The sequence below is a fragment of the Rhinopithecus roxellana genome, chromosome 2 (assembly GCF_007565055.1).
Source record: "Rhinopithecus roxellana isolate Shanxi Qingling chromosome 2, ASM756505v1, whole genome shotgun sequence".
Classification (NCBI taxonomy): Eukaryota; Metazoa; Chordata; class Mammalia; order Primates; family Cercopithecidae; genus Rhinopithecus; species Rhinopithecus roxellana.
Genome location: NC_044550.1, coordinates 191020917 through 191047674, shown reverse-complemented (window position 1 = coordinate 191047674; position 26758 = coordinate 191020917). Strand labels below are relative to the sequence as shown.

The 26758-nt window shown below is 35.2% G+C and overlaps 1 protein-coding gene across 8 annotated transcripts in view; it reads right to left on the bottom strand.

Moving 5' to 3' along the window:
• KIAA1109 (KIAA1109 ortholog) overlaps window positions 1–26758 on the bottom strand; it is a 225219-nt gene that overhangs the window by 7030 nt on the left and 191431 nt on the right. For 5 of the 8 annotated variants that reach the window (XM_030925315.1, XM_010362557.2, XM_030925333.1 and 2 more), the window contains 16 exons: window positions 24020–24235; window positions 22696–22876; window positions 22071–22167; window positions 20265–20426; window positions 19599–19738; window positions 16895–17096; window positions 12407–12607; window positions 11470–11649; window positions 8958–9095; window positions 7950–8207; window positions 7014–7164; window positions 6433–6590; window positions 6023–6215; window positions 5591–5808; window positions 2503–2754; window positions 1658–1861 (listed from right to left, as the gene is read on the bottom strand). In XM_030925315.1, coding sequence (XP_030781175.1) covers window positions 1658–1861; window positions 2503–2754; window positions 5591–5808; window positions 6023–6215; window positions 6433–6590; window positions 7014–7164; window positions 7950–8207; window positions 8958–9095; window positions 11470–11649; window positions 12407–12607; window positions 16895–17096; window positions 19599–19738; window positions 20265–20426; window positions 22071–22167; window positions 22696–22876; window positions 24020–24235 — 2951 coding nt within the window. Of the gene's footprint in view, window positions 1–1657; window positions 1862–2502; window positions 2755–5590; window positions 5809–6022; window positions 6216–6432; window positions 6591–7013; window positions 7165–7949; window positions 8208–8957; window positions 9096–11469; window positions 11650–12406; window positions 12608–16894; window positions 17097–19598; window positions 19739–20264; window positions 20427–22070; window positions 22168–22695; window positions 22877–24019; window positions 24236–26758 lie in introns of those variants that run through there. The other 3 variants (XM_030925337.1, XM_030925343.1, XM_030925346.1) reach the window with 3 other exon arrangements.

Here is a 26758-nt window from a genome sequence, read left to right as displayed (position 1 = left end):
AATATACAGAACTATTATTTCAAAAGTTGGAAAGAATCACATTATATATAGAGAGAGATATAGATACACTACATATATATGTATACAGATATATACATAGATACATATGTATATATACACACATATATATGTATATAGATATATGGAGTATATCAATATCAGTATCTCAATGTTGTCAAGACCAAAGCTTTATAATGGGATTTGTATAAACCGAATACATTCTAGCTTTGGTTTCTGGGATTTTAAAATGAATATTATTCTCAACTGAATTCATGTCTGAAGTTGGAATTTCACTAAGCCCAAAGGGCTCCATAGATTGAACACTTCACTCTTACAGAATTTGAGATTAAATAGGATCCTGGTCTTGAAATCAGGTAGAAGTACTGATTTTCCCCAACATATGTGCTATGATTAAACTATAGATCTTAGTTTTATAAAGATCTTTTATAGATCTTAGAATTATAATTATTTTTCTTCAGACAGCAGTTCATTATGCTAATAGATGCTTTAGAACACTCCAGCCATAAAGATCCCCCTTCCCCCAAATCCCTGTTTGGAAGGTAAAATAGTCAATACAGGCATAATCTTCTGATTCACTTTCTTATTCTCCTTTGTTCTAGGAACATTTTTAACAGTCTCTATTCAATCTGTGAGATGGCCTATTCCATGGTAACTGTTCTCATGGGGCCTAATCATCATCTTTTCCATTTTGAAAACAGGTCATTTTTAGCTGGGCATGGTGGCTCATGCCTGTAATCCCAGCACTTTGGGAGGCTGAGGCGGGTGTATCACGAGGTCAGCAGTTCGAGACCAGCCTGACCAACATGGTGAAACCCCGTCTCCACTAAAACTACAAAAATTAGCCGGGTGGGGTGGCACACACCTGTAATCCCAGCTACTTAGGAGGCTGAGGCAGGAGAATCGCTTGAACCTGGGAGATGGAGGTTGCAGTGAGCCAAGATCCAGCCTGGGCAACAGGGCAAGACTCCGTCTCAAATAAAAAAAAAAAAAGGTCATTTTTATGTAAAACACTGAAAAGTCTCAACACCTCTCACTCTAGTCAGTTTTCCAATACACAGAGATAATTGGTAAAAGCAATACTATAAACCCAAATCCCAAAAGCGCCACAAAATAAGTTATTATGACCACACTATCACAAGACTGTTGTATCTATCTAATCAAATAAAAACAACAACAACAACAACAACTATCAAAAGCACTTTCTTTTAAACTTACAACTTGATAGAATCATAATATTTGGTTTCATTTTGTTCTAGCTATCTGAACTTTAAGTTTGTGGTATTCCACTATTTAATTGTTTAACAACCTCCCCAAACCTCCATTTTTTAGCATTACTAGGATAATATTTTTCCAGAATCATTTCCTAAATATTTTCTATTTCTCAATGTAATAAACTTAATTTCAAAGCCAATTTTATTTAGAATGTTTTCAATTACATCTAAAATAATTTGAGTCCATGAGATGCCGCATTACCAGGGTGGTATTAAATAATTATTACTTGTGTCAGCCAGCAAGATTAAAATGAAAATTGTTTAAGGAAATGAAAACACCGTCTCCATTTAAATTCTAAACACAGTCAACAGAATCCAAAATGGAAAAAACAAAATAAATCTCTCCAAAGACTCAAAATTTTAACCTTCATTCCTTGTGGCTGTAACATAATTGAACCATTCTTTCACACTTGCTACTCCATGGGGTGGATTTTCATGGCGACGCCTTGTTATCTTGGTTATTGTTGCCATAGGACTTTCCAAAGCACCACATGGTTTGGTAACCATAGTATTATGACCCAGATGAAAATCTAGTGTTTGTACAATATATGTAGAATGATCACTGGAGCCTACAACAAAATAAAAATACTTTTTAAAGCAATAAACCATATTTAGATTCAAGATGATAACTGTGGCCTCAGAGCTATAAATTCAGTTGTCATATATAGGAAGGCTATAAAAATGAAGAATAAATGAGGATTAAAACCAAATAATTCACAAATAATTCTTCTATTAGTGGTAACTGGATTTGTCCCTAGTTAGATGAAGAGCATCAAACATTTTTTTCCCTCATAATGTAGAAACCACCAAGTGGAAAAGTAAAGCTCAAAGGAAATGGGTTTATCACTGTAGAGATAAAAGCACAGCCTTGCCTATATATTTTATAAGACAGTCTTGACTGGCAAATAATTTCCACACTACCACTATGTTGCCTTCACTTCATGTTTTTATAAGAAAGATTACAGTAATTATTACCATGACTATGTTTAGCCACAGCAGCAGAAACTTTAATTGCCTAAGAAACATGGAGTAAGATGGCAAGTTCAGAAATTAACATGTTCCAGACATTATAAATATTAAGTCATTGGCAGTGAACTCCTTAACATGTCAGATACATGAGAACAATCAGAGATGGACTTCAGAAATATAATTGTCATTTATAGTCATAACAAGATAGGAGAAAGTAAAAGCTAGAAATGCGTCAGTTTACCATCTTCCCAGATTTTCTGAGCTTCAGTCCAAAAAGCAATATTTGGTTCTTCTAAATGAAAAAGGGCCCAAGATTTTGAACGGAAATTTGGACCATGAAAACATGCCAGTGTCATATGATTTCCATGTAAGCTCATTGATCCTCCAAATTGCATTCCATCTTCTGGTAATGGAATCTGAAATAAGGATATGTGGCATCCTGATACCACCTTCAATACTCCAGGCCAGTGTCGATGATGTGCTGCATCAAGCACTGTAAGAAAACCAAAAAACACATAACCTGAAGTGCCTAATGAGTACCCTTGAATAGGGTAGAGTGAGGCAGCAAGTGGCTACTTTCTATAGTCTCAGGTAAGGGATGAAAACAGTGTCCAGTGCCTGTTTAAGCAAATAGCTAATAAAAAGACATTCTAGGAAAAGACGCTGCATGAGGATGGATATAGCTAAGGAAAGCAGTAACTTTCTAAAAATAACTTAAACTAATATATCTGAGGCTGGGTGCAGTGGCTCACGCCTGTAATCCCAGCACTTTTAGAAACCGTAGCGGGTGGTTCACTTGAGCTCAGGAGTTTGAGACAGCCTGGCCAACATGGTGAAACCCTGTCTCTACTAAAAATACCAAAATTAGCTGGGTGCGGTGGTGCACGCCTGTAGTCCCAGCTACTTGGGAGGCTGAGGCAGGAGAATTGCTTGAATCCAGGAGATCGAGGTTGCAGTGAGTGAGCTGAGATCATGCCACTGCACTCCAGCCTGGGTGACAGAGTGAGAACCTGTCTCAAAAAAAAAAAAAAAAAAACAGGAAAGAAGAAAAAACCGAAAACCTAATATGTCTGTAATGATTGAGTTACAAAGTACTTGCATGAAATTTTATGTAATTTCTTATTATAACTCTGTAAACTAGATATTTCATCTTGACTGATTTCAAGTGAAGAAGCAGAAGAACAGAGAAGTTAAGTGAACCAGTAACTGGAAGACCTAGAAATCAAATGCATACCCCCTTATTTTAAGTACTGCTTTTAAACTCTTATATTCCTTTGCTACTCAAAGCAAGGTCAGAGGGCCAGCAGAATCAGCATCACCTGGGAGTTTGTGAGAAATGCTAACTCTTAAGTCCACCTGTGCCTACTATATCAAAATCTATATTTCAGTAACATCTCCAGGGGTTTCAGATGCATGTTAAAGTTTGAGAAGCACTAATCAAACATACAAGGTATATTTTCCATTTTTTCCAGTAACATTCCTTTTGGCTGTTTTCCATACCTCTCACCCATAATCCAACCAAAGATCATGAATTGCATTCAACTATTATGTTTTCCTTTAAACAATTCCTAAGCCTTTATGTTTGTTTTTTTGTGACGAGGAGTTTTTTTGAAGAATCCAGGCATTTTGCAGAACATCCCTCAATTTTTATATGCCTAATATAAATTCTAGTTTAAAGGAAATACATGGACTAAAGGAAAAACATAAATGACAACACAGGAAGTAACTGAAAAAGATTTAGAAGGCAGGGCATTCTTTAGGACAGTTGGCTACATCTCCTCAACAAGTCAATTCATATAAAAAATGAACTGTGCTAAATTAAAAGAAGGCAAAGGAACATAACCACATTTAACCTGTGATCTTGGATTGGATAAACTGGTTTGGACAGAACCATTATAGAGGACATTTTTAGATCAATCATGGAAATCAATGTGTTTTGAAAGCTAAAGGAGATAATTAGCAAAATGGAAAGTTGGAGATTGTTGACATACAAAATGGTATGATTTTGATATTTTCTTAAAATGTACACATATATACAGATACATAGAAAAACATCTGGAGGTATATGCTCTAAGGTGTTCACAGTGATGTCAGAGTGGAACATGATGGTTTTATTTTTTGCTTCTCTTGTGTATTCTAGTTTCTTTTCAGTGTACACATATTACTTCTGTGATAATAAAGTTACTAAAAAGCTATCCTCATTCTGACTGCTACTCACCACTTACACCTCTATCATCCTAGTGAAAGCCATCATTTCTTGCCTGGACTCTTGCAATGGCTTCCTTACAATAATGATGTAACTATGTATGTAACAATGGTAATGGTAACTATTGCAGTCGTTTCCTTCCATTCTTAACTGCCTATAGTCTGTTCTTCACACAGTAGCCAGTGTGAGCTTTAAAAGGGAGTATTTTTTAAAAAAGGTAAATCAGATATCAGATCTGTTTAAAACTCTCTGATAGCTGACCATCATATTAAAAATCTTATCTGGGGTATACCTCTGTGAATTCATGTCCAACATTTTCATACTTGCTCATTTCTGTTCCAGCTACAGTGGCAACCTTAATGATCCTCAAGCCAAGTTTGTTCCTACTAGGGGAACTTTGGACTCAATATCCCCCTATGCCTGGAACTCTCTTCCCCCACATCTTAGCCTTGTTCTCTCATTCACATTTCCACTAAAATGTCACTTCAGAAAAGGCCTAAATGATCACACTTTCTAAAATAGCTGTCCTCACATTTAATCATTCTCTGTATTCTTCCCCTGTTTTGTTCTTTTGCTTATTAGCACTTCTCTCTAACTGAAATTATCTTACATATTTAGTTAGTAAATTTATTAGGGTCTTTCTCTCCCATTAGAATCTATGCTTCATGAGGGTAGTGATTTTATCCATCACTAGATCTCCTGTGCCTAGAATGGTGCCTAAGCACATGGTTGTAGCTTAATAAATATTTGCCAATTGAATTACTAAGTGAAAATAATGATCTGCTTAATACCACTCACCTAGTAAATCCAAATTGAGATATTCTGACTCCATAGACATTCTAAACCAAAACATGATATTGTCATAAATAGTATTCAAGAGTGTGGAGTGAGTATGGATGCAGATGCACTGCGGCAGAGGGAAGAGATAACAAATGATGTCTTCCTAAATAATGGCCTCTAATTCCATTGGCAGGTAGAAAATCTGGCCCTTTGCTAACTGAGTGGGATAAAGAGCCTGTGGGCTATTTTCTAAGTCGGGCATACAGATTATTATTTTAAATTAAGAATGTAACATATTTAGTGAAAGATAAAGCATATATAAAAGCTTAATTCTAATTCTTACATTGTTCTTGTGAACTTTTTTCTAGGTTGCTAGTCATTGTCTTTGGTGGAAGATAAGGAACTGGTCCCCAGGTAGACAGAGCTCGTTTGCTGGTATCAAATTGTTGTGTGAAAAATTCCTGGAGTTTCATTCCTATTTTTATCAGATCTGGTGTGGTTGATCTTGATATCATTACTTGGAAAATATCCCACTTCAAATCTCCATGGACGAAAATCTCACTAGAGCATAAAACAGAATCTTTGTCATATGTCTTACGGAAGGTACTCAAAAAGTACAAGAAACATTTTCTTCCCCCACCCAGCTTTTTAATTTGTATTAATTGCATAATAAATAAGAGTTTTGTAAGAAAAATTGCTGTTTTCTCACCAGATGATAGACAATATGTTGAGAACAGTCATGTAAATTGTCCAAAAAGCAATCCTTAATAAATACCTTTTATCAGTTATGCTTGAATCCAATGTATTATACAAGTTTACTTTCCATTCATCCTGAAGCTTAAGATCAGCATTACTGAAGATGCCCATGAGGATACTTGAGCCCATGTAATCAACACGAGCTTCAGTAGAACCCATAGTAATCTGAATTTTGTGACTGGGTTGCTGATTTGGATGTTCAGAAATATGAGCTAAAATAGAAACAATAATTTTCACAGACATGTCCACAGGAAAAACTCATGAGAGTCAATTTCCAAAAGCGTTTTTTTGGTATCTATCTATCTATCTATCTATCTATCTATCTATCTATCTATCTATCTTTCTTTCTTTCTTTCTTTCTTTCTTTCTTTCTTTCTTTTTCTTTCTTTCTTAAGGATATGTTAGATCAGTTGTAAAATTTCAACATACCAACCATCTCCAAAGCATTGACATCTATGGTCCCTCCAACTACTCCTCCTTTAGAATCTAATTGTGATCTTCCCAGACCAACAGACATGCTAATCTCTCGATCACGATTACTTCCTACTGACAGACGGCCCTGGCTCTTCAAACCACTAGTTGTCCAACTAAAAAATGAAAAAAAAGGTTATTAGATATATAGTTTCCTGGGTCATGAATTAAAACAGGATTTAAATTAAAAAGGAGTTAAATCAGTTTATTTAAAAGGTCAAGTTTGACAATGAAACAACATACTTTTTATAAAAACTATGTGGTAAATATCTGAATATTAACATTGATAATGAAGCTTTACTCCTCGCTAGAAAATTACCCTGTTCTCTTTGAGTCCCTTTTTATAGAACATATATTTCATGCTGTTTTATATTGCAGTATCCTTAGAATTAAGCCGTTTTCAGGATAAAACATATCGTTTATCTACTATCTTTTTCAAATATTTAGCATTCAAAAAAGGTTCTGAATATCTTTACTACAATAGAAGAAAAATTACAAAAAGTGATTAAATATATTTCCTTTGTATCTGAATAGCTTACGTTGTATTTCCCATTACATTACTCATATTCATTTGAACGTTTAATTGCTTCAAGTTGATAGCAAACACGACAAGTGTTTCCCATGGGGTCCCTTGTTGGCTTGCTGCTTTGTTTGATTTGTTAAAAGGAGTTGATGTTTTTGAAAGTGAATCTAAAAATAGAAAAATCAAATACATGTTCATTCACATAAATGCCAAGCTACTTACAAAGCAAAAACTATTTTTATCGCTATAATCCAAAAAGTAAAAATATAATATTCTTGTATGAGAATCTAATGTTTAATAGTTATATTGCCTCTAAAATAATAGTTACCATTTACTAAATGTTTATAAGTGCTGGCAGCTTTACCTCTTGAAAGCTCATAAAATTATGTATGGCCCCCATTTTATATGAGGAAATTTTGGTGTGCACGGGATATAGCAGCACAGATCATGCATCACCCTAGGATTTTGTTTGTTTAACAAAGAAGAAACTCATAAGGTGCCAAATACAGGACTCAAAGGCAGAAACCATTCAGAAATGCAGACGCCGGTTGGGGTACCTGTTTTGTGTTCTTATGGACTTAGTATGTATCTTGAATCCTGCATTTGCTCATTATATTTTAATCTTTTGACAAGAACTACATCATTCATTTTTATACAGTCAGGCACAAGTACTAGCCCAAGGCCAAACCCATATGGAGCACACAAACAATATGCTAATTACTCTCCCCTTATCCATTTGCAAACCTACTGGCCATCTAGCTGTCTTGATGGCAATACTTTGAAATGTTTGTTTTGTTGTTTTTACTGTGTTTGGGGATTTTTTTTTTTTTTTGACGTGTCATAAAAACCTCAAGAGTATATTTTCCTATAGTTAGGGCTGAAATCTGAGAGTAACTAAAACTTTATCCTGAGAACACTGTAGGGCTACTGATAACAAAAAGAGCAGTGTTACCTCTTCGAGGAACTGAAGAATCAGATACGCTCCTTGATCTTATGGAAGCTGGGGATTTTAGGCTCTGTCCTACTGTCCCTGGTGACATGGTACTGTTTGTCATATGCTCATTGAACACATTAGGTGACTGAGGCATGTGGGTGAAGGAGGCTGACTGACTTGGCTGCTCCCAGGTCTTGCAGTAAGCTTTTCTTGATGATTCAGGGGAAAGGTGCTGGCTTACACCTTCAATGGAATCTGGTGTCCCTGGGCCAGATGCTAGTAGAAAACACACAAAACAAAAAATCCAAAGTAACAGGGTAAAATCCCTAAGTTATAAAATAATTTCACCCATCCATCATTTCTAATCACATTACATATTCCTTCTAGTTCTCTATTTAGCAGCTGTGCAGCAATTTACAGTTTGCAAAGAACATTCCAGTATTTTGTTTAAACTCCATGAAAAGAGCAAAACAGGAGCTCTGGTCCCAGTTTACAGGTGAGGGAATACACTTAGACTTAGGGTTTCTCATATTTACCTCAGTATGTAACTGACTCTACTTTTCATTTCCAAGAATCTCTTGATTTTATTACCTACAACAATATCTAAATCCAGCAGACAAATGCAGGCAAGATAGTAACATGTCCCCAGCATCTTCTGTTTCCCATGCTTAATTAACCATGATTAACTTGGATATTTAAAAGGATTACAGAGTAATCATTATAGAATAAATGTACTAACAAATTTACTAATTTACAAATTTACTAATTTGTTAGGATAGTTATAGAAAAAAGTCAGCTAGAATGGAATCTCAAAGAAGACAAGACTTTTTGTCTGTTTAGTCCTCTGATATATCCTCAGTGCTAATATATTCCTTGTGGTTGGCATACTAGAGGGGCCCAATGGACATTTCTTGAATGACTGAATGCGTCACATGATACACCCTACCAAGTAAGATCACATTTGTGTTATCAATTGTGGGTCTTGCTGCTACTGTAACCAAAATTAAAATTACATAACAAGCTTACTTGGCAAATTTATAGTTTGGTCTCCAAGGAATAGACGTCTTGCAATACTTCTTCTATACCATGCTCTTGGAAATGCCAGAATTTCACTGAGTCGGCGCATATCATATTTAAACGAGGCAGACCCTATATCACAAACAGCTGATACATAAATAACATTTGTTAGTACAGATTTCTAAAACCTTTAAGGTTTTCACATGCTAGGTATAAGACAGGGTTATTATAAAGCTGAATTATACTTAAGTTACATATTATGATTAGTAAGTGACATGTTCTTGCACAAATTACTAAAACAGCATATTCTAACATTGTTAGTACCATTTCCCTTTTTTGAGGTGATGGCAAGTTGGAATTCTATTATCACTTTATCATGAACTCCTCAGAGAAGTCCTAAAGATCAGTCTGATAGCCAGCTTTCAATTTTAATACAACAGTCTTTTCTATTATGGAAAATGAATAATCAGGATGAGCTGATATACAAATTTTCTCAAAAGGAATTGTAAACCAAATAGTTGTGTGGCAGGGACTACTATTTTCCTATCAGACTGATAGCAGTGACTTTAGACAAAAAACATTTTGATGGCCTTCTTCCAGAGTTCTGCTCTGGAGCATTCTTCTACTCCTGTTGTATGTGCTCTTCTATTCTTCTACCATAGTTTCTTTTTTTTTTTTTTTTTGAGGCGGAGTCTCGCTCTGTCCCCCGGACTGGAGTGCAGTGGCCGGATCTCAGCTCACTGCAAGCTCCGCCTCCCGGGTTCACGCCATTCTCCTGCCTCAGCCTCCCGAGTAGCTGGGACTACAGGCGCCCGCCACCTCGCCCGGCTAGTTTTTGTATTTTTAGTAGAGACGGGGTTTCACTGTGTTAGCCAGGATGGTCTCGATCTCCTGACCTCGTGATCCACCCGTCTCGGCCTCCCAAAGTGCTGGGATTACAGGCTTGAGCCACCGCGCCCGGCCTCTTCTACCATAGTTTCTATAGGGTTTACATGCCAATGACTCCCACAGCTAAAACTTGTTTTTGTCTGAGCCCATACCTACACAGCCATAGTCCCTAAGTCACTTGTCTACCAGAACCTTCCACCTAAATGTCCTATAGACATTTCCTTATTTTCTAAATTAATGGCTTCACTGCTCCTTCAGTCATCTAAGCTAAAAGTTTGAGGCATTCTTGTCTCCTCTATTGCCCCTAATACAATTTGTACTCAAGCTTATGGATTCTCTTCTCTCTCTCTTCAACCCACTCCTCATGCCCTTTTCTCCTTTTTTTACTGCCACAGTTCATGCTCTCATCTGCTATTGCATGGTCTATTTCAGCAGCCTCCTCAAGCATCTTTTCTTTCCTATCTTTCAGGCTACCATCAACTCTCTTTCTAAAACACCATTCTGAAGCATCACCCCATTTCTTAACCTGTAGTGGCTTCTCTAATGGCTTTTAACACAGCAATTCTGATTATGCCGAAATAATCAGAACCCAATTCTTTAGCTTCCATATGATATGAGTCCTTACACAATCAGGTCCTATTTTATCAGCTTTGCCTCTAGCCTCTCTCTTTCTGGCTCCATCTACTTTGTACAACCAATTAAATGTTCACTAATACCCTATGCTTTAGCCACAGCAAATCAAAGTATATGATCCAGAAGCATACATTTTGATGCTTCTGTGCCATTGAATACCATGTTGCTACCTCCAAGAATATTCCTACTCATTTTTCAAAATGTGGGCCAAATAACATTTCCTATGTGAAGCCTTTTCTGATTTCTCATACAAGACAGAATTTATTGTTTCCTCCTCTTTATATAAAGCTCCATTATAGCATTCATTATCCTGGACTCATTCATTTTACACGTAAGACCTTGTCTTATTCATGCCTGTTCCCCTCAATCACCTAGCAATCTGAGGTAAAAGTTTACCCTAAAACACAGGCTTAATATATATTTGCAGAATATAGGGTTAAGTGAACATACTGTATTTATTTGATTCATAATTATGAAAGCTTTTACTCAGTATTCTGGATTCTTCAGAATGTCTATTTGCATTTAATTTTAAATACTCAAATCACAATGTAAAGGAAATGAATGATTTGCCCATAGTTATATAGCTGTTTATAAAACCAGCAATATACATGCACACAATTCAAGGTCTTCTGACGTCAAGTAAACATTTTTAAACATCACTCATCCCGTTTTAGTGTTTTAAGCATTTATAATTAGAAAAACACAAAGAAACTGTACCAATTCATGGTGGAGGAAAAGTGAAGAAAAGAAGCAAATTTTACTGATGTAATTGGGCATATTTGGACCTTGGGTGATATGTCTATTTATCTAGAAATTATATTCCTAACATTGATTACTTGGATTGAGATAGTACCATAGGCTGGGCATTCCTCTCCTTTATATCAGCTTATCACTGAAAGCTTAACATTAAGTGACTTAATGTTTAAACACTACTAAAACAGAGGCCATTATTTAATTTTGGAAAACAATATTTTAATTTAAAAACTGTAAAATTGAGTACCAGATATATTTATTAATGTAGTGTCCATTTTGCTTGTAGACTTGCTTACAGACTGACTTTCAAAAAATGAGGCACCTCCTGAACGCCTGATCCGTGACAAACTCACTTTTACAAACTCAAGGTTTATACTGAGTGAATCTTTTCGACCAGTGACTGAAGTGGGCTCCTCATCCACATTGCCTTTAAAACAAACAAACACAACCCCCACATCTATGTATACATATATACACACAGCTGTCTAGTTAGATGAAAATTATCTAATACACTGTAATATGCCATGAATTAAAATCACTTGAGGTAAAAATTTAAGCAGAGTGATCTAATGAGCATTAGCTTTCCTAACAACAGTTTAAGAGGTTCAAACCCATAAACATAATTGGTGATTTTTACAGCCCTTCTCCAACAATAGCAACTAGAATTGACATGGAATATATGTTTTCATCATTTATTTAAATACAGGTCAAGAGTTAGTTACTAATAAGCTTTTATGCATTTGCAGTGGTTCATCTGCACTTCAAAGTGACAATGAAATTTGATTTCACTAAATGGCTGACTTAAATTATAGTCTCTTTTTAAATTAACAAATGTGACCCATGCACTTTAAAATTTTACTTTATATACAATTTGTTATGTAAATGGACAGTGATTTGCTAAGACATTTAAACATTTCAGTGACATAAGTAATCTCTGATATCCAGAGATTACTGTGCTGTGTATATCACTTAGAAAATATTCTGAATTTTAAAATTCTTGTATAATTAATTCACCTGAATTACTTATTGTATATGTATACTTATGTAAATATGAGATAGGTATTATCAAAGAGGAAAAATATAAAAGTGATCTTGGGTATGTCCCTTATGATTTATGAAAATAAAGCTTGGAAGTTTGAAAACATGCCATAAATCTGAAAAACACATGAACATGCAAAGTATACCTAATCCTCCTGATCCAGGTGTAAGGCCAGAAACAGCAGTTTTTTGTTTCCCTGCTCCATATGGATGAAATACATAAAGGGAAAAGTCAGACATGCATGCAGTGAAGCTCAAGCCAGATGAACTACTGCTGGAACTGGTCAGGTCTGACTGACTACTACTATGTCGACTTCGGCCAAGAGGGCTGCCTAATCCTGATGAACCTACAGTGAGCACAGGAAATTGAAAATATAAGCCACAAGAAAAAAAGGCCAGTCAATAATATGTTCTTAAGAACCAAACATGACTTCAGAGTAAAATGAAGACACTCAAACATATCAATAGATTTAACAGATCAATAGATTTAAATCCTTAAAACTGAAATAAAGACTTAGGTGTATTTACCAATTAATTTACACCAGGGTTGAATACTCTGTTCATCCTTAAAACAATTATTTTTATATATATGTTTGGCCTACTGCATGGTTTCCTATTTTCTCCTTGACTCCTAGAAGCAGGCAGTGGAAGAGGCCCAAAATAGCTGGGGCTTAAGCAAAAGGGGAGGAGAACATACTGTAAAAAATCTATATCATATACTTGGAGTCCACATTTCAGTAGATGCAGTGGAAACAGGGCAAGGTATGCAAATGCAGAAAGTAAAAAGATCTCGTGTGGACAGCCAAGTGTCCTTGTTGGTAACATTTACTAGGGATCGACAGGTAAATTCCAAAAACATTAAAAAAAAGAGACCATTTGAATAGATTATTAAATGATTTTGCTGGTGATTCGAAAATGTATGTCCAGACCAGACCTCCTTTGGATTTATATATTACAACTGCCTACTTGACCTCCTATTAGAATGGCTCACAGGCATTTAAACCGAACTGTACTCTTGATCTTTTTCCTTGAATTTGCTTTTCTTCCAGTGGGCCGCATCTCCAGTAAATGAATACATCATGAAAATAGCTCAACCAGGCTGGGCGCAGTGGCTCATGCCTGTAATCCCAGCACTTTGGGAGGCTGAAGCGGGCAGATTATGAGGTCAGGAGCTTGAGACCAGCCTGACCAATATGGTGAAACTCCATCTCTACTAAAAATACAAAAACTAGCCGGGCGTGGTGGCATGCGCCTGTAATCCCAGCTGCTCAGGAGGCTGAGGCAGGAGAATTCTTTGAACCCAGGAGTTGGAGGCTTCATTGAGCCGAGATGGCCCCACTACACTCCAGCCTGGGCAACACAGCGAGACTCCATCTCAAAAAAAAAAAAATAAATAAATAAAAAGAAAATAGCTCAACCAAAACCTAGGAGTTATCTGTCATCTTTCCTACTCCTGACTGTCTGTCATGCAGTTTATCATTCATCATTTCTATATCTCAGGCATATAAAGTCTGTCCATTTCCTTCCATCTCACTGCTGCCATTGTAGCTTAAGCAATTATTAACTCTGCCTGGACTACAGAAACAGTTCTCCTTGCCTCGTCCTACTCCAATCAACTACCGCACTGCAGCTGGACTGGTATTCTAAAAGTATGTACGTGAATCATATCCACTCCCTTGCTTAACCTTTCAGTGGCTTTCCCACATGAGTTGACTCTTTCCTATCTCTCTAAACCCTTCTTATGCCAGTCTCCACACTTAACAATGGCTTTTTTTTCCTTTTTGTTATTCAGAGTTGCCAAACTGTTTCTTCTTTGTGTATTTTGTATTATCTCCCAGGAGCGTCCGTTCCCCTAACTCTGTGCTTGGCTAACTCATACTCACCTCACGTTTCCATTTAAAATAAGCTTGTCTGCTGGGCTATTATTTGTTTCTCCAAATTCAGTTTAGGTTCCACATTAGTAAGTATGAACCACGTCTATTAGCTAAGTTCACTATTACTATGCCCTAGCACTGACCCAGACCACAAAGATCCTTTGAAAGAATGGATATTGTCACAACCTATATATTCTCATCATCATTCCTTGAATATTTTATAATGATCAAATGAGGGGTGCTATTCATTTCTGTTGTTTTCTAAGGAATCATAAAATTTGGGCATAAAAAAGTGTCTCATTTCATATTCCTTTCACTACCTATTCCTAGCATGGTGCATATATACTGCTATAATAATTTAAGTGCTAATAATTTATGACATTAGGACAGTTTGTCATTAAGAAAAAGATTAACATTCCAAAAGAGAAATGGGCATGGGCATGGGCATATATTTACCACTCCCAAGAAATAGCTAATGAAGTAATAGAGTACAGATTAATAAAATCCAATTTTAATCCATCACATTGACAATGATTAAAATTAAATTTAAAGCAGTGTTGGGAAGAATACAATGAACTGGTGTCCATACACACTGTGGTGAGGGTGTAGAAATGTTACAGTCTTACCAGAAAGCAAATGTATCAAACACTTTCAAAATGTTCATACTTCCTAACCTAGAAATTCCACTTTTAAGAATTTCTCCTAAGAATATGTATTTGTTTAAAAATATTTACATATAAAGATGTTGACTTTAGTATTATTTTGAAAGCAAAACAGTCCATGGAATCTCAAGTATATGATCAAACTGATGGAATATCTTACAGCCATTACTTTTAGAGATGAATATTTAATAATTTAGGAAAATACCTATGATATTTTAAATTTTAAAAAGTTACATAGAAGAGGCCATATTTCAGTTTTTGCCTTGGAAAAATATTGTATCACTATAGAAATGTTGTAGTGTTATCAGAGATAACACTGGTTATCTAGGATAAAGGGATATTCTCATTTTCATTTCACCTTTAGTACTCTTCATTTTCTATAATGAATAGTGAGTGTAAATTTTATAATCAGAAAATGTTTTTCAAAAACCAACACTACCACTTACAATATTTTGTTGACAACACAACTCCAACAGCAATATTTTGGAGCTAAGTACTAGATAATGGGTGACCACATTAGCAAAATCTTTATTTCTAAGATATCAACCTTTTTGTTTTCCAATTTTGTTGTGAAAACTGAGATTCACACAGCAAAACAAATGATTTCCTGTAACAATTTCCCCACTAGTACAAGTAAATACTGTGTTCAAGATATAATTTCAATTTTTCAAAGATGAATTTTGGGATGCTTTCTCACAAGCCAGTTTGTAATAATTTTTCCAACTGATGCTTGATAAGATTAGTAGAATAAAGATTTGGGCCGGGCGCGGTGGCTCAAGCCTGTAATCCCAGCGCTTTGGGAGGCCGAGACGGGCGGATCACGAGGTCAGAAGATCGAGACCATCCTGGCTAACATGGTGAAACCCCGTCTCTACTAAAAAATACAAAAAACTAGCCGGGTGAGGTGGCGGGCGCCTGTAGTCCCAGCTACTCGGGAGGCTGAGGCAGGAGAATGGCGTAAACCCGGGAGGCGGAGCTTGCAGTGAGCTGAGATCCGGCCACTGCACTCCAGCCCGGGCGACAGAGCGAGACTCCGTCTCAAAAAAAAAAAAAAAAAAAAAGATTTGAATCTAAGATGACTCTCAAAAAGTAGGACCCAAAACCTGAGCTGTATTTCCTTACAAATCAGAAAGGTAATTCGCCCTCCACAGTCTTCTTGCCTCTCAAAAATGGAATTTAGGATTTTATTTTTTTCACTCTTAATGCAAGCTTTCTCAGCCTTGCCATTATTGACATTTTCAACCACATAATTCTTTGGGAGTGGAGGGGGTTGTCATAGATACTATAGAATGTTTAGTAACATCTCTGGCTTCCCTTCTAGCTGCCAGCTGTAAACCCTCAGTTATGACTATCAAAATTGTCTCCTAATATTGCCAACAAGATAGCTCCTGGTTAAGAACCACTATTTTAACTATATTCCAGTCTTATCAGTTTTCATTCAGTCTAGTCTCTTTTTTTCAGAGGTATTCAATAAAATCTTTACCATTTGCATGTGTGATCTCTGTTTCATTTTTAGGGCAGAAATGGCACCCAGCTTTAACATAGTGAGGAATGCCTATCATCTCAGGAAATCAATTATATTTTAAAAACAAAACCTTTATGAAACACATATTTGAGTTAGATAACCAAATTTGCCCTTTAAAAATACATATGCTACTGCTACTTGATACAGTTTTCACTCAGTGTGATAAAAAATCCCTGTAAGGTAACACTATGTTTCTTATTTTCCATTTATAATACTGATTACTCCTGAATGTCAAGTATAGCTTAAGATAAAAGATATTCAAAAGTACTTGAATGTGTGAATTATTATATAGTAGTTATGTCATAGTGCTTGTAGTATGTACATTCAAGCCAAATTCAAAATACTGTCTAATTGCCATTCAGCTAAAAATAGAAACCAAAGGGTACTCAAGTTCAAGTAACACATGAAATATACTCAAAACATTGGTCTACTATAGATTTCTTTCTATAAATAATCCTCAGATATTCCCCTTTTCCAAATATATTTTAAAATATGTATTAATTACTATTAAAATATTCATTTAAAAATAGTATTTGGTTTTATACTAGAGGAATAAAAGAACATTATCTATACCTGGTATTCCAGTTTTGCTAGCAGAAGTCTTTGTTCCACTCTGAGTAGCATTACCTCCAGGGGATAAAGTCTCTGCAGGATATGTAGTCCCTAAAGTCTCCAGTTCTCCTCGGTTTGAAGAAAACACCAAATCCAGGGATGGCAGCTTTAACATGCATTCTACTCTTGATACTGGTAAACAGCTAAATTTTATCTGTGAGGGCTAAAAATAACAGAAAAAGGTTTCCAGGAACTCGATAAATGAAAAGTTTTAAATGGAAATAATATTGAAATGTTCAAATAAACTTAAGAAACTTCTTTTTTTTTAACAGAAAGAAATGAAGTATATCACCTGAACTCATACATAACCCACAACATCTACAGGGAAGTTAAGAAATTTCACTTTGGATTTCAAAAGTTACATTTAATTTCCATTTCTGTCTACGTATATTGATCATGTTTACTCATTTGATACTTAAGATTTTGTTTATTGTCCTAGCTTTTTTAAACAGAAGCATGATATAAAAATCAAAATGTATAAACAAAATGCTATCATTTTAAAAAACCTAAATATTTGAGGCGCCATCTCAGAACAATAAGACGGTTGTCCCTTGAACACCACAGGTTTGAACTGTACTGGTCCAATTAACATACGGATTTTTTTCAGCCAAACATGGATTGAAAATACAGTATTTGGGATGAAAATCCCACATATACAGAGGGCTGTCTCTTTTCTTTTTTAGTAATTCCTCAGGGCTGACTGCGGGACTTGAGTATGTGTGGATTTTGGTATACATAGTGGGGGGCAGGGGTAGTGCTAGAGCCAATCTCCTAAGTATACGGAGGGACTGTATTTAGATATTTAGATAGTTCAGAACCTTAAAAATATTTATGCTTATATTAAGCTTGTTCATAATAACAAAGGTTGGTTATAGTTCAGAACCTTAAAAATATTTATGCTCATATTAAACTTGTTCATAATAACAAAGGTTGGTTTTTGTCTTTTTAGAGACAGGGTCTCACTCTGTTGCCCAGGCTGGACTGCAGTGGTGCAATTATGGCTCATTGCAGCCTTTGAACCTACCAGTCTCAAGCAGTTTTCCCATCTCAGCCTCCCAAGTAGCTAGGACCACAGATGCACACCATCACACCTGGCTAATTTTTTTTTTTTTTTTTTCCCTGGTAGAGATGGGGTCTCCATATGTTGCCCAGGCTGGTCTCCAACTCCTGGGCTCAAGTGATCTACCCACCTCAGCTTCCCAAAGTGCTGTGATTACAGGTGTGAGCCACTGCACCCAGCCCAAAGGTTTTATAACTCTCAAGCCCTCATTCATTCTGTTTTCCTCAGGCCTTTAAAAAAGCTAGCTAAAAATTCTACAATGTAAGACTGAAGCTCTTTGGCCACATTAACGTTATAGAAGATAGTTGGAACAGATGACCATTAGTGTTTCCTTTACTCTTAAGATTGATTATTAGATTTTAATTGAGGATCAACTAAACCCTGAAGTTTTGATACAAGTAGTTTTAAATCCTCCTTGATAAACAGATTTAATTAAATATATACTATATTTGGTATAGTATATATGCTAATATATACTCTCAAAGGTCTATTGGTAGGACTGCATTTTAGAATAAAAAATAAAAACTAGGTAACACTTAGCAAAATTTTTTTTTTTTTTTTTTTTTTTTTTGAGACGGAGTCTCACTCTGTCACCCGGGCTGGAGTGCAGTGGCCAGATCTCAGCTCACTGCAAGCTCCGCCTCCCAGGTTCACGCCCTTCTCCTGTCTCAGCTTCCAGAGTAGCTGGGACTAAAGGCACCCGCCACCTCGCCTGGCTAGTTTTTTGTATTTTTCAGTAGAGACGGGGTTTCACCGTGTTAGCCAGGATGGTCTCGATCTCCTGACCTCGTGATCCGCCCATCTCGGCCTCCCAAAGTGCTGGGATTACAGGCTTGAGCCACCGCGCCCGGCTGCTTAGCAAAATTTTTAACAAAAGTACTATTGTGACTTTACATCTCAATTACACTTTGTATCTGCCCAGAAAGAACTATAATGGCAAGAAATTAAGGTGCCAAAATAAAGGCATAAAATGCTTAAAAAAGGGTTTTAACTTAAATATTTTTATTTTTGCCACAGAAGTATGAGTTTTAATTTTTGAAAACCCAAAGATCTATGAAACTTCTTGGTAGAAAAGTGAATATAGATGATCTACAATTTAGGACTTTTCTACTTTATGATGGGCAAAAGTGATACACATTCAGTAGAACCTGTATTTTGAGGACCCACACAACCATTCTGCATTTCACTTTCAGTAAACATTCAATACATTACATGAGATATTCAAGACTGTATTATAAAAAAGGCTTTGTGTTAGACGACTTTACCCACCTGAAGAGTAATGTGTTCTGAGCACATTTAAGGTAAGCTAGTTCAAGCTATGATGTTCAGTAAGTTAAGTGTATTAAATGTATTACTGACTTATACTATTCAGTTTGTGATGCGTTAATCAGAACTTAGCATCATAACTTGAGCATCTGTATATATATAACATTTCACACATACTTCACAGATACTCAAGCAACCTCCAAGCCATCATAAACGTACTAAAGGTTCATGAACCCGAGGTTAAGAAAACTTTTAAACAGTAATAATGTTGAAGTGTTCAAATAAACTTAAGAAAAACATTCCTCTTTAAAACAAAAAGAAAGAAATGAAGTATGTCACCTGAACTCGTACATAAACCACAACATCTACAGGGAAGGAAGAGTAAGCAGATGTTGAAGATGACACTAGTGATGTTGTTGATTCTTCCATAGGATCTGGTATTTCAAAATGTCCCATATCTTCATCTTGTGAGCTGACAGCTGTTTAAAATATCTGGTTAAGTTTTATTATTAGATCAAAGGCAAACTATTTATTAAAAGATCCTTATTGTATATACAAGTGAGATGAGAGGTATGAACACCCAGAAACATTTGCTTCTGTAGCCTTCATTCTATATGTTTTTCCCTGTTCACACCTCTTGCTCATTCCCCCAAACTCAGATTTTCCTGCTGCTATACCAAACACTGTACAAAGAAACTAGTGATTATATCCTTGCCCTCAAAGAGATTCCAGTCCAAGGGACACACTAAGGATGTAGAACCTAAATGTTAATTTTGTCATTAACTAGCTGGGGCCATGGGAAAGTTATGTAACCTTACCAGGACTTAGTTTCTTCATTTGTAAATGACAATTAGATGATCTCTCAAGTTCTTTTACAGTTTATAATTCTTTAATATTTATAATTGCATATATTATGTAATAATGTATAATAGCATTAAGAAAACCTTCTATATAATAAGATCCCAAAATATATATGATGGGCAGGTATATAAGAAGGATGCTTACCTGTGTAATTCCTTTCAATTGGTGTAATTGGGATAGTTTCCAGAGCTTTTTCCAGAAAGTCTAATAGGCAGGGACTGATAACCATTTCTTCTGGCAATGACTGAAGTGCTACCCAGGCATATAACTTGGCTGTTTTTACTCCTCCACTTCCTTTTCCTTTGGCTAGAACATTTAGAAATTCCATTTAATGGATTTTATAAAAAGTTCCAATTAAACAGAAATTTGAATTATATTAAAGTTTAATCAGGTGAAGTACCTCCCATTTAAGGCCTTACAAGAAAATAATAAAAGTAGCAGGTTGATAGGAATGATATGTTAATGTTAGAATACAGAGGCAATTAATGACATATAATAAGGTGGTTATCCCTACTTGCTGTACGTCACAAGTTTTGGTCCAGTTTTTCAGCTTTATATTTTGCTTAGTCTCTCATTAGCATTAGTCATTTTGTCCACTGAAGAAGATATAGAGAACTTTAACAATATTTAGTGGCAAGTGAAGAAAAATGTCACTGTTCTCAGGCTTTCCTAGGCTTAGCTTGTACATATTTATAATGCTTCCCTATATGGGATGCCATTTCTCTTTCCTTTTACCTAACTAAATATATCTGCTTCAGGAGAATGAGTAAAACATCTAAGACTTAGCTAGCTTTGGCTAAGGTTTCCAACTCTTAACATTTATTAGTTGTTCAAATCTAGAAAAGACATCCAACTTTTATGAGCCTTAACTTTCCTCATTTATAAAAGGTGTTAATATCTGCCATGCACTTAATGGACACAGGTGTGCCTTGTTAACTGAAAAGTGGTATTAGGCATTCTCAGCATAATTACCATTTTAAAAGGTTTATATATCCAGGTTTTGTCTCCCAAATGAAACTTTTTCAAATAATTCTTGTCTAGTCTGATATTTTTTGGAAATCTTGCCATGTATGTATGGTATCATTCATGTGCTATGGTAGCCAGATCCCAAGATGACTTTCAATGATCCTTGCCTCCTGGTATTCATACCCTTGTGTAGTTTACTTCCATACTGACCTTCTACCACAAGGTTTTACTCACACAGGTCTCTTTTGGAGAACACTCAAGAAGCCCATTAGAGAAGCCCACATGAGAGGAACTGAAGTACCAATTAGCCAGTCACATGACTGAGACATGATGGAGGCAGATTTTTCAGCCCCAATCAGGTATTCAGATGACTCTAGCCCTAGCCAATGTCATGACTACAATCTTGTAAAAGACCATGAGTTAGATCCACTGAGCCAAACTGTGCCTACATTTCTGATCAACAGAACCTGTGGTTGAGGTTATAAGTCATAAATTCTGGGTAATGTGTTATACAACAGAGAAGTAATAAATGTTTAAGCCCAATGTACTCTCACGTTTGATATTTCCATCTGATCATTAGCTCCCAAATTTGAGCTACATAAAACTACTCTTTTTATATGTACAGACCGAAAAATTTAAGTAAGTAAACTATTTGGTATATTGTTTATTTTATAACAGATATTCTAAAGTAATGTCAATTTCAAAAACAGGTGAAAATGGTTGGCCCACACTTCCATATATGAAGTCTGTATAGTCATTATTGACAAGTGTATGTCCTTTTTTCTTAAACATGTGCATTGGAAAGTCTCAAAAGAGCAAGTAGGTAATAACTAAAAATTTTTAAAATGACAAAAAATAGACTATATACTCCTTAAATACCTGCGGGAATAGGTGGGGGCTGGGGAGGAAGTAAGGTGTTAGTCTTGCTCTGGACAGTGCAAGGTAAAGGAGGAGAAGGAGGAGATGTTGCACTATCTTTCATACCATACAGCTTGGACTCTTTGGAGAGTGTTCTTGGCAAGGAAGATCCCCTGGAGGCATTAGGTGATTCAGTCTTTAGCGTCTTGGAATTGTAATGCAACTGTATTGAAATAAATAAACTTTTAAAATTAAAATTATGAAGATGAGGAAAATCAAGAAATATAGAAAAATGTAGAAAAGAACACTGGAAGTCAGAAGACTTTTAACTTTTAAAAGTTAGCTTTGTGATCCTGGCAAGTTTCTTTGCTTTTATTCATTTTTTAAAATAAAAAGGTAGTTTCAGATAATCTTTAATGTCCTTTCAAATTGAATAGTCTATGATTCTATAATTCTAGAATCTAAAAAATTGTTTAATGAAGTTGCACTAGGCGAGGTTTAGCAAGTTTGTTATGAATATCAATTTATTAAAAAACTGAACTTCTTTCCATCAAACTTCCATGGAAAATGCTATATAAATGAAGTGGGAACCTGCAGTTTTGATGTTCTTCTGTCCAGAATATGGCCATATTAGACAAAAAAGTTACTAAGTCTCATTTTAATATAATGAGAAAAAGATGAACATATATGATGGAAAATAAACATTGCTACCAATAGTCTAATCCCTTACCCTAGTCAATTAGGTTTTTACCTTTACATCAACTCCAGGAATGTAAAATACTGTTGTTTCTAGGTCACTAGGCTTTGTCTGTAGAGATGATGGCACTTTCTTGCCGGTCATTAAATGGGTGGTAGAAGCATAATTAGTTTGAAACTTCTTCTTTTTTGAAGGTGAATCTTGATCTAAGCTCCTGGAACTTCGATCATAACTCCTGTGAACAGAAAAATGTTCTTATCGTTCTAAAAAATGACACATTTATCTCTTTTTTGTTGTTTAAAAGCTAACTTTTATTTTTACAGTAAATGGAATATAATCCTTCCTTTAGGAAGCTGAAAAAAACTAAAGTTCATCAGTATCTCTACTGAGACTGGTTAATGCCTTGCATGAAGGATGTAAATGTTGTTCCCTAACTATACAGGGCAGTTACCTTTCTTTCCTAAGGTTGTGACTTTCATTTGAACATACTAGGTTGAACCAAATGAAACTGCCCTTTATATAGGTAAAAATACAGCTAAATATTAGCAATTTATTATGGGTTATGGTTCAATCAAAAATAAACTAATAGTCATTCTTTTTATCATCACTACTTCATTTGTAAGAGATTTTAACTGTTTATAGTACCTTTTTATTTTCTCTTATTTTATAAAAGCCTCAAATATTTTATTATGGAAATTTTTGAACATATAAAAAGTAATCAGAATAGTATCATTAATGATCCTCCATGTTTCCACTACCCAGTTTCAATAATGGTCAGCATTCTTTTTATCTACATGTCCACCCATCCACTCAATTATAACTATTTTTTTTTTTACAGTTCATTTTTAGATTAGAAAAGAAAAAAATTAAAGAAAAAATATGTTAATCCTGTTTATATCATCATTTAGTTAGTGATGTAAACAAATAGTAAAGCTGCAGTTATATCCTGAACACAATTTCAGTCTACCGAGGTCTGCGTAACTGTCTCCCAGTCTTTCTTGTTTCTTTATGAACTCATCAAAACTCTCAATAACCAAGATACTTCTGAGCACTATGTTGTTCTTTAAAACTGAAATATGTATAATACAGGGACACTGAGAAATTCATGTATGTTAAAAGAATTCCAAAGATATAACTATTTTAATTAAAAAATTTGCCAGACTCTAAATCAGACATCAATTTCTAGTTGCCAGAAAATATTATGCACTTGTTTATAAGAAATTGTGTAAGAAATAACCACTTGACCATTATAACTATAATTACATTTACACTTCAAATCTGCATTTTGGGATGGAGAAGTTTGTTATAATTCAGTGATATATGAATAGTATTTCTAAAAGATAAAGTTACATGTATCCTTTTTTAATCGATTTCTTACCTTCTCAAACTTATATCATCATGTTCTTGTAGAAGGGTGGTTGGGTGGAGTACACATTTCCCACTATCAATTTCAACCCGTATATCAAGTTCAAAGTCAATATTTCTCTCTGTAGCCGTGCCACTAAGACTTCTATTGACTGGTGTTGTTGGCCAGCGTTCTGTAAATAGCTGATGAACAGCAGCAAAGCCTGTTGCTTTTTTACGAGATGTGTGTCTACAGAAAGAACAACTGATCATTACATTGTAGTAAAATGAGTTCTTTTTAACAAACTATTAAACATGTTATGTGAGCAATAGTCTGTAAATAAATTTTACTATTTTATAAATTAACTTGAGTGAGTTTAATGGAGTCATTTTACTCAGCTATTATGTACTGAATAACCATTATATGCCAGGCTATGTGCTAGGTGATGAGGACACAGACATAATCACCACTTTTAAGGAGTCTAAATATCAGTATACAAACTATACTGTGTGTGTTGGAAAATATTTCATTTTCTCAAATTATAACATTTAAATGTTACTTTCCAGATTTTATTAAAGACAGAACAAGGAAAGAAAAATAATGCCATAAGCTCTTTAACAAATGGTGCTGGAAAAACTGGGTATCTACATCAAAAAAATGAAATTGAACCCTTACGTTATACCATACAAAAATATCAACTCAAAATGGATTAAAGACTTAACATAACACCTGAAACTGTTAAACTCTTAGAAGAAAATATAGGGAAAAGGCTTCATAGCACTGGTCTTGGCAATGATTTCCTGACACCAAAAGCACAGACAACAAAAGTAAAAACAGACAAATGGGACATCAAACTAAAAGAGCTTCTGCAAAGCAATGGAAACAATCAATAGGGTGAAAAGGCAACCCATGGAATGGGGGAAAATATTTGTAACCATATATCTGACAAGGGGGTAATTCCCAAAGTATGTAAGAAAATCCTAGCATTCAGAAAGCAAAAAAAATCCAATTTTAAAAACTGGCTAAGAACTTAAGTAGACATTTCTGCAAAGAATCAGCCAACGGGTATATGAAAAGGTGCTTAATATTACTGTCATCAAGGAAATGCAAATCAAAACCACAATGAGATTATGACTTCATACCTGTTAAGATGACTATTATTTAAATAAAAACAAAAAATAAGTGTTGGCAAGGACATGGAGAAAACAATCCTTGGACATTTTGGTAGGAATGCAAAATAGTGCAGCTGCTAGGGAAAACAGTATGGAGATTCCTCAACAGATTACAGTAGAACTACAACATGATCCAGAGATCCCATTTCTGGGTATATATCCAAAAGAATTGAAATCGGGATCTCAAAGAGATATTAGCACTCCCATGTTCACTGCAGCATTTTTCACAATAGCCAAGATGTAGAAACAACCTAAAATGTCCATTGACAGACAAATGAATTTAAAAATGTGGTGCATACATACAATGGAATATTATCAGCCTTAAAAAAAAAGAAGGAAATGCTGCACTATGTGACAACACGTATGAACTTGAGGACATTATGCTACATGAAATAAGCCAGATACAGAAGGACAAATACTGCAGGAGTCCACTTACATGAGGTATCTAAAATTGCCCAATTCATATAAGTAGAGAATAGAATGGTGGTTGTCAGGGGTTGGGGGCCGGGGGGAGGTTGGCAGTTGCTAATCAATCATGTATAAAGTTTCAGTTATGCAAGATTAATAAGTTCTAGAGATTGTGCCTAAAGATAACGATATTGTATTGCACACTTAAAAAGGTGTTAAGAGGGTAGATCTCATGCTAAGTGATCTTACCAAAATAAAATATTTAAAGAACTTATCCAATTGTATATCTGGAAAATATGGTTACACTAATGTAAATTATATCTCAATAAAACTGACAAAATAGTTTTCAAAAAGGCAATGTAAAACATAAAAAGTAAGGAGATATAGATCATCTGTTCAAGAAGGCAAATGTCTGATTACTGTTAAGACAAAACAAAAAAAAAAAGGGAAGAATTTATCCACACAACTATAAAGTAATATTTCCTATGACAAAATTTATATTATGTTTTAAGAAATACCAAAATACCTAGAAAAATTGTTAGAAAAGACTCAAACCTGGACCACCATGAAATTAAATATAATGACAAGATTCTAAGAATTTCTTGGAAGAAAACAGATATTTTATAAAATATCAAAAAAATCTTAGGTCACATTGACAGAATTGAAAAAGATAACCAGCATATGCTGAATATGGATGCTGGAAGATAACAGAGCAGTTTTTCTTACTTAGGAGAAGAAATAAATATTAGACTAGAATTCTTTTCCCAACCCAATAATAAACACAAAAGCAGTAAAGCTACTTTAGACATGAAGAAAATGAAGTAGATCTGCAATAATAACTTTTCATAGAAAGTTATTTGAGAATGTACTCCAGAAAAATGAAGGAGTAAAACCAAATATGCTGACGTATGGGATTTAGGAGTCAGTGGCTTCAGTCTAGGAAAGGGAGGAAAGAATCCCTAAAGCTCAAAATGCAGAAGACTGAAGATAGAGACAGTTTCTTATAGATCAACTTTTGGTTACACTCTTGTGCTAAGGCAATTTCTCATTATTTATTACCATTATTAGAAGCTCTTACTATTACTGTCACAACCTCACTTGAGGGTGGTTTAAATAGATCAGTTCCAAAGATCCTTGCGGCTCCTCTTGAGGGCATATTCAGAGCAAAATTTCACATATGTCATTTATTTCA